Source organism: Hypanus sabinus, chromosome 3 (assembly GCF_030144855.1).
Source record: "Hypanus sabinus isolate sHypSab1 chromosome 3, sHypSab1.hap1, whole genome shotgun sequence".
Taxonomy (NCBI): Eukaryota; Metazoa; Chordata; class Chondrichthyes; order Myliobatiformes; family Dasyatidae; genus Hypanus; species Hypanus sabinus.
The window spans coordinates 35,727,049-35,740,422 of NC_082708.1; the positions used below are offsets into that span (position 1 = coordinate 35,727,049).

Sequence of the window (13,374 nt, forward strand, 5' to 3'; positions counted from 1 at the left end):
CCCAAAGGATAGTTTCATAACAAGGGTTTGCCCATTTAGGACAAAGATAAGGATGAAACTCATGCGATGGAAGTCATGAATCCTTTGAATTATTTAAACCAAGAGAACAGATTCAAAGTTAAGAGAAACAGATTGTGGACTACTGATGTTGAGGGCTATGAGGAACAAACAAGTGGTATTAGTGCAATGAACTGATTGGCCGTGATCTTTCTGAATATCGGGACAAGCTTGAGGGACTAAATGTCCTATTTGTTTGTATTTCTTCTGTTCTTACATAGCTTTAATAATACATCTTTCCATTCCTTTCTCCCTTTTATTCAAAAAAATGTCCCTTAAGTTGGTCTATTTTAGTTACCTTACCAATTCCCTAGAACACCTTCCATATTTCTTCTGAATTACCTATTGCTTTCATTTGTGACTCACCGTATTCCATTTCGCTGATCAAAAGCAGGGATCATGGATGCAGGGTGCTCTGACATCAATGCAACTAGCAGTTGCAGAACATCATGAATATTTTCATCCTGTTTCATGGTATAGATATCCAGTCAGAAAATCAGACAAAATAAAGTTCTTCAGTTTTCAGAGATTAGAATATATTAAAAACCTATCTGACCATAAAAAAGTAGTAGCTGATAATGTGTTGCTACAATGCACAGCATAGCCATAAATCAGTTCTAATATACTTGAATATTCAATACCATACTCATCAGTTTGATATTAGTACAATTTGAATTGTGTAAATATGTAATACTAAATTATGTTGCTTCTTCAGTGCTGCCCTTAATTATGGAACTCTATATATGTACCTTTTTAGAACTCTCTTGCATCCTCATTATACACTAAAATATCAGTTTATTATGGTATGATTATGGATGCATTCACATTAAATAACATTACCCAATATTTTATATTGAGTGAAATTGGGCCTGAAAATTTAAACTGGGCAAGTAATCAAAATCTACTACTGATTCTATGGTTAATTAAATTCATTGGGATAAACTGCAACCGATTTACATACTGAATGAAGTTACGCAGGTGATACCATGGATTCTTAATTCCTCCTCTCCTTACAGTAGTTTTACGGATGAATTTCATGTACTAATTTTAAATGATAACCTCTCATCCAGGAGCCTATTCAACAGCTTTGGCAGTTTTATTATGAAAGGTATTATCTTCTGATTCCTTCCTTGCAATGATATCCCACTAAGCTATTCAACATTTGAAATGATTCTCATTCCATGAGCTAGTTTCATACAGGTGCCCCCCCCCCCACCCGCCTTTACAAAGGTAGAGCATTCCTATGAAACTTTTCTTAAGCTGAAATGGTGTAAAGCGAAGAAATGGGAAAATGGGAAAATTTTTTGTAAAAGCGAAAATCCTCTTAGTAATGCAAAAAAAGGTTACTGATGTAGGTCTTTTGTAAAAGCAAAGTGGTGTAAAGCAAACCTGCAGAAAACGGGAGACACCTGTATAAGTAAAATACTCATGATGCTAGCTGAGGTGGAAAATTAAAGGACTCTAAAAAAAAAGGTATAAAACAGATTTTCAATGGAATACACCACAAATTTTGTAATTTAATGTGATTTTATTTGAAGAGTTTCTTTTGGTTTGTTTAGCATTTACCTCATGCATAGTCAAAAGGTAGTTAAGAATACTCTGAAGTTCATCTTCCTTCACACCACGATCCTGTTCAAAAGAAAAGTTACACAGTTAATTTATATTTCAAGAATTTCAAGTTACCTATATACATCATTACATTAAGGTTGTCATGAACGACCAAGTGTATGAAAGCAGGATTTATTGTAACAAATATACTTCAGGTACTTTAACTAAAAATACAACCATACAAAATTTCCAATGAATTTTGTTTCAAGAAAGTAACATGTTCTTGTTTCTGTAATCTACCAAAATTTACTAAAATGGGGAACAATTTTAATATTTCAATTCTTACCTTCAAAATTAATTGCTTCAAAAATAGCAGCATAAAAGCTCGTAATGAAATAATTTCTTTCTGCGATGGACGAGGACCATCTTGAAACAAAATAACATTTTTGGTTACCTTCAAAGCTCTACATGTAATTATAATAACATTCTTAAAACAAATAAATGGATCCTTATGAATATACTTCAGATTTTCTTTCAAAAACCAAATTGAATATAGACAGAAAATAGAAATAAAACTGTACATGTTAACAAATGATGATATTTAAAGTTTCTGCATTGCAAATGGATACAATCTTGACCAAGTTGCTTAGTTTTTTAAAATTATTATTATCCAATTATTTTAGCAGTTAGTTTGTGTAAAATTTAAACATTATTAACATCTCAATGTGATATCTTCTGTTTTGGCAATGATATGGCAAGCAAATAATGCCCTCGTAAATCTGCTCAGGTGTCACACATCCTTTCAGTTTCTCCTTGTCCTTTGATTTAAAAGGAACTGATGCAGGGGAATGGGAAAGTATGACCTGCACAAAAGGGATGAGCTACACCTGAACACGAGGGGGACCATTATCCTTGTGAGTAGGTTCGCTAGAATTGTTTAAAATTATTTGGCAGGGAGAAGGGAAACTGAGTATTAGGGCTGAGAATGGGACAATTGGTATGCAAGCAGAGGTAGTAAATAGTGAGACTGTGAGGGAGGACAGGCAGATGATAGAGAAAAGTTGCAGACAGTGGGATGGATAATGAAGAGACAAAAATTGAAAAGAGCTACAAGCACAAGAATGAAGGTGTTATATTTGAACACACTCAGTATATGGAATAAAGTAGATGATCTTGTAGCACAGTTAGAGATTGGCAGGTATGATGTTGGGCATGAATGAGTCATGGCTGGAAGAAGATTATAGTTGGGAGCTTAACATCCAAAGTTACACATTTTTCAAAAGGACAGGCAGTTAGTCAGGAAATGGGGTGGCTCTTTTACTAAAAAATGAAATCAAGTTTTTAGAAAAAGGTAACATAGGGTCCGAAGATGTAGAAACCTTGTGGCTAAGATTAAGGAACTGCAAGGGTAAAAAGACCCTGATGGAAGTTATATACAGACTTCCAAGCAGGGTGTGGGATACAAAATACAATGTGAGATGAAAAATGCATGTTTTAATAGTCATTTCTATTCTTTTGTTTTATACTATTTCTGTTTTGCACTGTTTGAATGGAACTATTTAATATACATATATACTTACTGTAATTTATTTACTTATTTTTTAATCTGCATTATCATGTATTGCATTGTGCTGCTGTTGCTAAGTTAACAAATTTCACGACATATGCTGGTAATTCAACCTGATTCTGATTTTAGATTCCAAGTAACAGAATTTGTAGAATGCCTACAAGATAGGTTTTTAGAGCAGCTTGTGGTGGAGCCCACTAGCACATCAGCTATTCTGGATTGGGTAATGTGTAATGAACCAGATTTGATTAGTGAGCTTAAGGTAAAGGAACCTTTAGCAAGCAGTGATCATAATTTGATAAAATTCTCTATGCAATTTGAGATGGAGAAGATAAAGTCAAATGTATCAGTATTACGGAGGAGTAAAATGAATTACAGAGCTATGAAAAAGGAGCTAGCTAAAGTTGATTGGAAGGGGAGACAAGCAGCGATGATTGTAGAGCAACAATGGCTGGAGTTTTTGCGAACAGGATGGATACATCTCAAAGAAGTATTGTAAGGGCAGGATGACACCATCGTGACTGACAAAGGAAGTCAAAGTCAACATAAAAGCAAAAGCAGAGGCATATAATAAATAGAGCAAATATTAAGGGGAAGTTAGAGGATTGGAAAACTTTTAAAAACCAACAAAAGGCAACTAAAAAAGCTATAAGGAGGGAAAAGATGAAATAGGAGTGTAAGCTACCAGTAACATCAAAGAGGATACCAAAATTATAGCTAGGATGCCCAAGACTTTTGCACGGTACTGTATTTTCAAATGTGGAGCAAACAGCAAGTTCATAAATCTGATGGGAGTAAAGGATATTGGGAATAGCAGCAGTGGGGCACCATGGGAGGGATGTGCGCAACAGGTGGCAAAGAAGGAGTGCTAGGGGTGGGGGGAGGTGGTCCTGTTGTAGACACACACAGCAACACAGCACTGACACACCAGGCAAAATCATTTGCTTCCTAACAATTGGTTTATCAGTCATTACAGAATGTCCTTCCGGCGTTTCCCACTCTCTCTCCTCTCCCTGCATGCAGAGAATGCAAGTGATGTACTAAACAAGTACTTTGCTTCAGTATTTACCAATGAAAAAGCTAAGGAGGACCAGGAGATCAATGCTGAGTGTATAAATACATTAGGGCGGTTAGAGGTCAAGGAGGAAGAAGTATTGGACCCCCTAATAGGTATTAAGATGGATAAGTCCCCAGGACCTGATCGGATTTACCCCGGGTTATTGAATAAGCCAAGAGATTTGCTTTTAGCTGCTTCAGCACAACACTGTGAGCCAAATGGCCTACTCCTATGCAGTATTCTTCTAGGTTTTCCCAACCATAATTTCCCGCTCCCTTTCCCACTTTCAGTCCACAATAACCATAAGACCATAAGATATAAGAGAAGTAGGCCATTCAGCCCATCGAGTCTGCTCCACCATTCAATCATGGGCTGATCCAATTCTGCCAGTCATCCCCACTCCCCTGCCTTCTCCCCATACGCTTTGATGCCCTGGTTAATCAAAAAACTATCTATCTCTGCCATCAATACAACCAGTGACTTGGCCACAGCCACTCATGACAACAAATTCCAGATTACCAACCTCTGATTTAAGTAATTTCTCCACATTTCTGTTCTAAATGGACATCCTTCAATCCTAAAGTTGTGCCCTCTGCCCTACCATGGGAAATAACTTTGCCATATCTAACCTGTGTAGGCCTTTTAACATTTGGAATGTTTCTATGAGATTACCACTCATTCTCACAAACTCTAGGGAACACAGCCCAAGAGCTGCCAGACGTTCCTCATACGGTAACCCTTTCATTCCTGGAATCATTCTCATAAATCTTCTCTGAACCCTCTCCAATGTCAGTGTATCCTTTCTAAAATAAGGAGCCCAAAACTGCACACAATACTCCAAGTGTGGTCTCTTGAGAGCCTTATACAGCCTCAACATCACATCCCTGCTCTTGTATTCTATACCTCTAGAAATGAATACGAACATTCACCACTGACTCAACCTGGAGGTTATCTTTTAGGCTATCTTGAACAAGGACTCCCAAGTCCCTTTGCGCCTCTGCATTTTGAAATCTCTCCTCATCTAAATAATACTCTGCCCATTTATTTCTTCCACCAAAGTACATGACCATACACTTTCCAACATTGTATTTCATTTGACACTTTGTTGCCAATTCCCCTAAACTATCTAAGTCTCTCTGCAGGCTCCCTGTTTCCTCAACACTTCTCGCTCCTCCACCTATCTTTGTATTTTAGCCACAAATCCATTAATCCCATAGTCCAAATCAGTGACATGCATCATAAAAAGCAGTGGTCAAAACACCCCTGTGGAACTCCATTGGTAATCAGCAGCCAGCCAGAACAGGATCCCTTTACCCCCACTCTGTTTTCTGCTGATCAACCTATGCTCCACCGATACTAGTAACTTCCTGTAATTCCATGGCCTCTCATCTTGCTAGGCAGCCTCATGTGTGGAACCTTGTCAAAGGCCTTCTAACAGTCCAAGTACACCCACATCTACTGCATCTCCTTTGTCTACCCTGCTCGTTATTTCCTCAAAAAATTGCACTACGTTTGTCGGCAGGATCTTCCTTTCAGGAAACCATGCTGACTTTGGCCTATCTTGTCATGTGCCTCCAGGTACTCCGTACTCTCATCCCTAACAATCGATTCCAACAAATTCTCCACCACTGATGTCAGGCTAACAGATCTATAGTTTCCTTTCTGCTGCCTCCCACCCTTCTTAAATAGCAGAGTAACATCTGTAATTTTCCAGTCATTCGGTACAATGCCTATCAATTCTTGAAATATCATTGTTATTGCCTCTGTAGTCCCTCCAGCTATGTCCTTTAGAACCCTAGGGTGCATTCCATCAGGTCCAGGAGATTTATCCACCCTCAGACCATTAAGCTTCCTGAGTACCTTCTCAGTCTTAATTTTTACTTCCCTGAACTCTTAAACAACCGGTATACTACAGATGTCTTCCACTGTGAAGACTGATGTTAAATACGCAATCAGTTCCTCTGACATCTCTGCATCCATCATTACAGTATCTCCAGCATCAATTTCTATTGGTCCCATATCTACCCTTGACTCTTTTACCCTTTATATGCTTAAAAAACTTCTAGTATTTTCTTTGAATTAGTCACCAGCTTCCTTTCATAATTCATCTTTTCCTTCCTAATGATAATCTTCGTTTCCTTCTGCAAGTTTATAAAAGCTTCCCAATCCTCTATCTTCCCACTAGCTTTGGCTTCCTTGAATGCCCTCCCTTTTGCTTTTAATTTGGCTCTGACTTCACTTGTCAGCTACAGTAGTGTCCTTCTTCCATTCAAAAATTTCTTCTTATTTAGAATATATCTGTCCTGCACTACCCCATTTTTCGCAGAAACTCCAGCCTTTGTTGCTCTGTTTTCCTTCCTGCTGGTGTCCCTTTCCAGTCAACTTTGGCCAGTTCCCCTCTTAAGCTATTGTAATTTCCTTTATTCCACTGAAATAGCAACACACTGGAATTTAGTTTCTCCTCAAATTTCAAAGTGAACGCAATCATATTGTGATCACTGTTCCCTAAGGGTTCTTTAACCTTAAGCTCTCTTATCTCCTCCAGATTATTGCACAACACCCAATCCAACACAGCCAATCTCCTCGTGGGCTCAACAACAAGCTGTTCTTAAAAATGGACAAGGGATGTACCTGGACTTCCAGAAAGCTTTTGAAAAAGTCCCACATAGGAGATTAGTGGGCAAAATTAGGGCACATGGTATTGGGGGCAGAGTACTGACATGGATTGAAAATTGGCTGGCTGACAGAAAACAAAGAGTAGCGATTAACTGGTCCCTTTCGGAATGGCAGGCTGTGACCAGTAGGGTACCGCAAGGTTCGGTGCTGGGACCGCAGTTGATTATAATATACATTAATGATTTAGATGAAGGGATTAAAAGTAACATTAGCAAATTTACCGATGACACAAAACTGGGTAGCAGTGTGAAATGTCAGGAGGATGTTATGAGAATGCCGGGTGACTTGGACAGGTTGGGTGAGTGGGCAAATGTACGGCAGATGCAGTTTAATGTGGATAAATGTGAGGTTATCCACTTTGGTGGCAAGAACAGGAAGGCAGATTACTATCTAAATGGAGTCAAGTTAGGAAAGAGGGAAGTACAACGAGATCTAGGTGTTCTTGCACATCAGTCAATGAAAGCAAGCATGCAGGTACAGCAGGCAGTGAAGAAAGCTAATGGCATGCTGGCCTTTATAACAAGCGGAATTGAGTATAGGAGTAAAGAGGTCCTTCTGCAGCTGTACAGGGCCCTGGTGAGACCCCACCTGGAGTATTGTGTGCAGTTTTGGTCTCCAAATTTGAGGAAGGACATTCTTGTATTGAGGGAGTGCAGCATAGGTTCACAAGGTTAATTCCCGGAATGGCAGAACTGTCATATGTTGAAAGATTGGAGCAACTGGGCTTGTAAACACTGGAATTTAGAAGGATGAGAGGGGATCTGATTGAAACATATAAGATTATTAAGGGGAAAACACGAGGAAATCTGCAGATGCAGGAAATTCAAACAACAACACACAGAAAATGCTGGTGAAACACAGCAGAAGCGCTTCTCCCTATAGATGCTGCCTGGCCTGCTGTGTTCCACCAGCATTTTGTGTGTGAGATTATTAAGGGATTGGACACGCCTGAGGCAGGAAGCATGTTCCCGCTGATGGGTGAGTCCAGAACTAGAGGCCACAGTTTAAGAATAAGGGGTAGGCCATTTAGAACAGAGATGCGGAAAAAAAATTTCACCCAGAGTGTGGTGGATATGTGGAGTGCTCTGCCCCAGAGGCAGTGGAGGCCAAGTCTCTGGATGCATTCAAGAGAGAGTTAGATAGAGCTCTTATAGATAGCGGGGTCCAGGGATATGGGGAGAGGGCAGGAACAGGGTACTGATTGTGTATGATCAGCCATGATCACAGTGAATGGCGGTGCTGGCTAGAATGGCCGAATGGCCTACTCCTGCACCTACTGTCTATTGTCTATTGTCTATTCTAAAAAAGCTATCCCTTAGACTTTCTACAAATTCTCTCTCTTGAGAGAGACCCATTTCAGAATCAGGTTTGTCATCACTCACATATGTAATGAAATTTGTTTTATTTTTGGAACAGCGGTATAGTACAATGCAAAAAATTATTACAGTACTATACAAAAGTCTTAAGCAACTTAACTATACATGACTAAGACTTTTGCACAGTACTGTACAAAGAGTGAAAGAGGCAGACTGCTGGGAAATTATGATGGAGTGGTAGTAAATAGTTTGAACAATAGTAAATAGTAGTAAATACATAGTTTGCATCCATCTTCACTATGGAATACTCTAGCAGTATGTAGCAAGTTCGAGAGTGCCAGGGAGCAGAGGTGAGTGCAGTTGCTATTACAAGGGAGAAGGTGCTCAGGAAGCTGAAAGGTTTGAAAGTTGATAAGTTACCTGTACTAAATTGACTACACCCAAAAATTCTGGAAGAGGAAACTGAAAAGATTGTGGAGGCATTAGTAATGATCTTTCAGGAATAAATAGATTATGGCATGGTTCCAGAGGACTGGAAAATTCTATTTGTCACTCCACTCTTTAAGAAGAAAAGAAGGTAGAAGAAAGGAAATTATAGGTCAGTTAGCCTAATCTCAGTAGTTGAGATGATGTTGGAGTCAATTGCTAAGGATGAGGTTTTGGGGTACTTGGAAGCACATGATAAAACAGGCCAAAATCAGCATGGTTTCTTGAAGGGAAAATCTTAACTGGAAATCTGTTAGAATTCTTTGAAGAAATAAGAAGCAGGATAGACAAAGAAGAATCAGTAAATGTTGTTTACTTGGATTTTCATAATACCATTGACAATAGAGGATTAGAAGATTAGCAGGAGGCAAAGAATTTGGATGACATAAATAATGGCTTTGTGGCCAAGTTTGCCGATGATTCAAAGATAGGTGGAGGGGCAGATATGTTGAAGAAGCATAGACAGATTAAGAGAATGGGCAAAGAAGTTACAGATTGGATACCATGTCAGGAATGGTCATGCAGTTTTGGTAGAAGGAATAAAAGCATAGACTATTTTCTAAATAGAGAAAAAATTCAAAAACATGATGTGCAAAGGGATCTGGGGTCCTTGTGAAGGATTTGCCAAAGGTTAACTTTCAGGTTGAGTTGATAGTGAGGACTGCAAATGCAATGTTATAATTAATTTCGAGTGGACTGGAATATAATAGCAAGGATGTAATTCTGAGACTTTATAAAGCCTCACTTGGAGTATTATGAGAAGTTGTTTTGGCGCTTTATTTATGAAAGGATGTGTTGACATTGAAGAGGGTTCAGAGGAGGTGCACAAATTGATTCCAGGAATTAAAGGCTTATTGTATTAAGAGTCATTGTGGGCCTGTACTCACTGGAATTTAGACGGATTGGGGGGGGGGGGTGGGATTTCATTGAAACTATCAAATATTGGAAAGCCTAGATACAGTAGATGTGAAGATGTTTCCTGTAGTGGAGGAGACTCGGACCATAGGGTACAGCCTCAGAATAGAGGGACGTCCATTTAGAATGGGAATGAGAAATTTCTTCATCCAGAGGGTGATAAATCTGTGGAATTCATTGCACAAGCAGCTGTGGAGGCCAGGTTATTGAGAGTGTTTAAGATGGAGTTTGATAGGTTCTTGATTTGTCATGACATGAAAGATTATGGAGAAAAGGCAGGAGAATGGGATTGAAAGGGAAATTAATCAGCTATGATCAAATGGCAAAGCAGAATCAATCGGCTGAATGGTGTAATTATGCTCCTATGTCTTAAAGTGTTATGGGATGCCCTGTCATTTTATTTCTATACTGACATAAGGGACCAGATACACTTCTTATTTTTTTTTTAAAGTCAGTTTTACACTAACCACCATTTATTTGAATGGGATCACCCTCAAAATAAAAAGGTAACTGCTAGAAAGTGGCTTATTTATTTTTCTTCATTTTACTTTTACCGTTTAAATTGTTAATATTGCAATAACTTTGTTTTTATTTTTATTCTTCTTTAATTAAAACAATTTGAATTGTTGTTCAATATCTGTAACTACTAAAAATCATCAGGATGCATTGTCTGAAGCCCAGTGTCTGCAACATGTGACAGTTGTGGAATCCTGACCTCCAGTCAATGTGTCACATGGAACTGTAAACACTACTGTGCTGCTGGAAAAGTGCGAAGGGGCAGACCAAGTCAAATATTATAAACGTGATAGTACAGATAACAGACTAAAATAAACTATGTCGTCAACAGGATTCTGCACAATATAATTTCTTGTTTCTCCATATGAAGCAATAAACAATAGCCTTATCACAGTTTGTACCTAGTGATACAAACTAGGATCACTTTTTGAGCAAATTTCCAAATAGGCATTCAAGTTTTATAGCATTAAATTTCTATCAGAATTATACAAACATGGAATAAGTATATTAAACCACCAGAGGTAAGATTTCTAGTCATCAAATTGTCAAATACTTTTCATAAGAAACAGAACAAGAAACAGAAGCAGTCATCCTTTCCTATTAGGAAAGTCATAGAAAATAATCACTTTTTTAAAGTAACAACAGAAATAATGAAAATAATCGAGAGATCAGGCAACAACTGTGGAGAGAGAATCAGAATTAATGCCTTATCCGAATGACCTTTTTAGAACTGGGAAAAGTTTTACATTACAGAGAAAGTAGAGGTGGTGCACTGGGAGCAAAAAGATACAACAGTAGAGACTGTATGGTAAATGGAATGATGGCAGCTGAATGGGGGATAAGAGATATAAATATTCAGTATCATACTTGTATATCTGGAGGAGGTGTGATAAAGGGAGTGAAAATGAGAGATACAAAACTGGAATGGCTGATTATTTTGGAAATTTGGAATGGTGATTTATTTCTACTCCTCCCAATTTACTACATTGCATCTGGTGCTCTACATGTGGTGTTCTCTACATTGGAAAAACTTAACATTAGATTAGATGACCAGTGGGTAGGGTTTCATGTTCTGCCAACAATGATAATCTCAAAGTTCCAGTTCTCTATCTCCTCAATTCTCTGTACCACTGCAGTTTTAACAACTCTATGTCAAACCTCATATAATATTGCAACAAAGTTCAACAGAAGATTGTCAAACAACACAATTTCCCACAAGGCATATCATAATCTACAAGGTTCAACGTCAGATTTGATAATCAGATGATCAGCCATTTTAATCTTGTATCTCACATTACTAACATTAACTTTTTCTAACATTTACTAACTGTGGTGAACTACATATACTTGTCTGGACATGCCCCCCTCCCCCCCCCCCCCCCCGCTGACTGCTCCTGTGGCTCCTCCCACGGACCCTGGTATAAAGGCGATTGGAGCCTGAGCCCCGGCCTCGGTCTCCAGGATGTAGTGTGGTGGTCAATTGCTGCTTGTTCTTTCTTCCAGCCAATAAAAGCCTATATCTCGCCTCTCGTCTCCAAGAGTTATTGATGGTGCCTCACTAACATTACTCACTTTACTAAAATTAACTCCTTCCTCTTCTGACAAATTGAGATTTCATTGGTCTCTTCTACTATTCACCAATGTACACCATCTCCAGACATATCTAGCATCATTCACTGCCCAGCTAAATCATTCAAACACTCCTGGTCTTCATATCACACCATCCTTCTTGTTCCGACTGCTGTATTCTCAGTTCCAATGAAAGGGTTAACTCTTTCTGTTCACAGATATTGTCTGACCCACTGAATATTTCCAATAATTTTTCATGTTTTCTTCATTTTAAAAAGCTTATTGAAAATAAAGTAAATTTACATTTAATGAAAATATATGAATACAGAGGCCTTTTGGTGAATGGAAACACCTTACATGAAGTAAATAATTTGAGAAAGTACAAGTAGTGCTTACATCTCTGGAAAAAGATATACTGAGGATTCTCCCATTTGCCTGTGGAATAGGTTGATTGAGTAAACTGTTAAAATTTAGTTCAGCAAATATATAGATTATGAATACCCCACAAGACCAGACCAGCATGGAATACTGTTCCTTTAGCTCTCACAGAGATGGCAGCACACTTGCCCAAAGATGCACAGAAATTTTAAAATTATGACCATATGTGTTTCTTAAGTGCAAACGAGAAAAATATGATCATGGAACATAGAACTTTGAACAGTACAGCGCAATACAGGCCTTTTGGCCCACTATGTTGTGCTGAACTTTTAACCTACTTCAAGTTCAATTTAACCATTCCCGCTCACATTTTGTTTTGTTTGTTGTTCCTCTCCACACCTTTTGGCACATCAGGTGGCAACTTTGCCATTGTTTAGCATTTTTGTTGTTTTTTTATTAGGCCAAGTTGCTAGCTCAACACTCAACCCAACACAGATGCAAAGCATGCAAAAAGCTGGCCAAATCTGAACACGGAACCACTCACCTTAAAGTCTGGTGCAGATACCACTACACCACCAGCCAGCTAATTCAAAACTACATAGCCCTCCAATTTTCTTTCATCCATATGACAATCTACAAATCTTTTCAATGTTTCCAATATATCTGACTCTACTACCAGCCATGACGATGCAATCCATGCACCTACCACCTTGTGTTAAAAAACAGCTTACCCACGGCATTATCCGACACTTTCCTAAAACCACCTTTAAATTATGCCATCTCATATTAGCCATTGTTACCCTGAAAAAAAGCACTGGCTGTCCTTTATCATCTTGTATTTCTCTATAAAATCACCAATTATCCTCCTCTAACTTGCTCAACCATTACACAGAAGACAAGATCTCTAATTCAGGCAGCATCCTGGTAAATGTTCTCTGCACCCTCTCTAAAGCCTTCTATCTTTCCAATAATGAGATGACCAGAAGTTAACACAATGTTCCAAGTTTGGTCTAACCAAAGTTTAATAAAGCTGCAACATTACTCACAGCTCTTAAACTCAGTCTCCCGACTAATGAAAACGACACCATACAGCTTCTTATCCATCCTATCAACTTGCACAGTAACTCTGAGGGATCTGTGGATGTGAATCTTTATGTTCCTCTACATTGCTAAGGACCCAGCCATTAACCTTATACTCTGCCTTTAAGTTTGACCTTCCAAAGTGAATCACATCAGTTTTCCAAATTGAATGCCATCTACCATTTCTCAACCCAATTCTGCATCCTATC

The 13,374-nt window shown here is 38.5% G+C and overlaps 1 protein-coding gene across 2 annotated transcripts in view; it reads right to left on the reverse strand.

Moving 5' to 3' along the window:
* Window positions 1-13,374, reverse strand: part of nbeaa (neurobeachin a) — a 790,167-nt gene that overhangs the window by 558,008 nt on the left and 218,785 nt on the right. For both annotated transcript variants that reach the window (XM_059964072.1, XM_059964073.1), the window contains exons 14-16: window positions 1,952-2,031; window positions 1,624-1,686; window positions 424-521 (exon numbers count right to left, since the gene is read on the reverse strand). In XM_059964072.1, coding sequence (XP_059820055.1) covers window positions 424-521; window positions 1,624-1,686; window positions 1,952-2,031 — 241 coding nt within the window. The remainder of the gene's footprint in view (window positions 1-423; window positions 522-1,623; window positions 1,687-1,951; window positions 2,032-13,374) is intronic.